This window comes from Bidens hawaiensis, unplaced genomic scaffold (genome assembly GCF_021521415.1).
Source record: "Bidens hawaiensis isolate Kalapana, Puna unplaced genomic scaffold, B.hawaiensis_p1.1 tig00008161_1, whole genome shotgun sequence".
NCBI lineage: Eukaryota > Viridiplantae > Streptophyta > Magnoliopsida > Asterales > Asteraceae > Bidens > Bidens hawaiensis.
The window spans coordinates 31,234-33,159 of record NW_027491582.1 but is presented as its reverse complement, the minus strand read 5'-3'; the positions used below and the strand labels follow the sequence as shown (position 1 = coordinate 33,159).

The following is a 1,926-nucleotide window of genomic DNA, read 5'->3' as shown; positions in this document are numbered from 1 at the left end:
GAATGAAGAGGAGCACATAGAATTGAGAGAGATTTACAAAAAGGCCAACAAAGGGGCGAAGAAGACAGTGTCGGAAGCAAAGAACATGGCCTTTAAACGAATACATGAACATCTAGAAACAAAAGAGGTTCTCATGACATGTTTAAGATTGCTAAAGCCAGGGAGCGTAGAAGGCAAGATATAAGGGCAGTGAGGTTTATAAAGGGTGTAGATGGGCGAGTTTTGGTTAAAGAGCAGGACATCAAGTTAAGATGGAGAACTTACTTCCATAACCTTTTCAATACAGGGAGGACTTACCAAAAAGAAAACTAAGGCACATCCATACAACAACAATTTCGAAATAATTGCTATTGTCGATGTATCGCGCAGGAAGAGGTGAAGACTGCACTTAGGAAGATGGGAAAGGCTAGAGCACTTGGCCTAGACAACATACCCATCGAGGTGTGGAAGTGTCTGGGAGATGAAGGAGTAATGTGGTTAACCACTTTGTTCAATATTATATTCAAATCATGTAAGATACCAGATCATTGGGAGGAGTAGCGTCATAGTACCTATCTATAAGAACAAAGGAGATGCCCAATGTTGTTGGAATTATAGAGGTATAAAGCTACTAAGCCACACTATGAAACTATGGGAATGGGTTATCGAGGCCAAAATTAGACAGGAAACTCAAGTTACGATGAACCAATTTGGTTTCATGCCGGGGCAGTCCACTACCGAGGCAATATACATCTTAAGAAGACTGATGGAAAAGTATAGGGAGAAGAAACGTGACTTGCATATGGTGTTCATTAACATGGAATAAGCGTATGATAGTGTACTACGTCAATTGCTTTTTGATATCCTTAATAGTATTCGAGGAAATACATAGAGATAATTATGGATATGTATGCCAAGACTGCAACTAGCGTTCGTTCGCCCGTGGGGGATACTAAGTCCTTCCCTGCGGTGGTAGGCCTTCATCAGGGTTCAACTTTGAGCCCTTTTCTTTTTGCAGTAGTCTTGGATGAGCTGTCAAAGTCAATTCAGAAGACGATACCATGGTGTATGATGTTTACAGACGATATTGTGTTAGTGGCTGAGAGAAAACAAAACCTGAACGTGAGGCTAGAAGGGTGGCGAGCTGCCCTAGAGAGGAAAGGTTTGAGGATTAGTCGCGCTAAGACTGAGTATCTACACTGTGACTTTGGCGAGGGAAACAATAATGAGGAGGTCCAAATTACCATTGAAGACCAATCTATTCCTGAGGTAACGAAGTTTACGTATCTAGGATCATTTGTACATAACGATGGGGAGATAGATAGTGACGTGGCCCACCGCGTGAATGTAGGGTGGTGTAGATGGAAAGCCGCCGCCACAGGAGTTTTGTGTGACAGGAGATTCCCAACTAAACTAAATGGAAATTTCTACAAGGTTGTAGTTAGACCTTAATGTTATATGGAACAGATTGTTGGGCTATTAAGAAGACTCATGAGTGTAAGATAGAGGTTGCAGAGATGAGAATGCTAATGTGGATGTGTAGGCACACAAGGTTGGACCGTATAAGAAATGACGTTTCTCGGGAAAGACTAGGGGTGATGAACATATCAAATAAAATAAGAGAGGGGAGATTAAGATGGTTTGGACACGAGATGAGAAGACAGACGATGGCTCATGTTAGATCTGTAGAAAGCATTACTATAGAGAGTCGGAGGGGTAGAGGTCGACCCAAACTTACTTGGGATGAGAGGATTAGACATGATCTGATAGACCTTCATCTCTCAGAGGCATGGTTGAGGATAGGAATTCGTGGAGACATAGGATTAAGGTTAAAGACTTCTAGGAGCAACATATATTTTTTCGCTAAATACGTTCCTTGGGTGGTTCATTCTAGGAACAATGCATAATCTCATATATTATTATAATCTTCTTAAATTTAGAGTCTAT

At 41.3% G+C, this 1,926-nt stretch overlaps 1 protein-coding gene across 1 annotated transcript; it reads left to right on the top strand.

Moving 5' to 3' along the window:
- The first annotated feature begins 879 nt into the window (after nucleotides 1–879).
- Nucleotides 880–1,431, top strand: LOC143637260 (uncharacterized). Its single transcript, XM_077104692.1, has one exon. The coding sequence runs from the start codon at nucleotides 880–882 to the stop codon at nucleotides 1,429–1,431; it is 552 nt and encodes a 183-aa protein (XP_076960807.1).
- The last annotated feature ends 495 nt before the right edge of the window (nucleotides 1,432–1,926 follow it).

Bases quoted from the DNA above. Each gene is read 5' to 3' on its own strand.
- LOC143637260 (XM_077104692.1), top strand. From the start codon at position 880: ATGGATATGTATGCCAAGACTGCAACTAGCGTTCGTTCGCCCGTGGGG.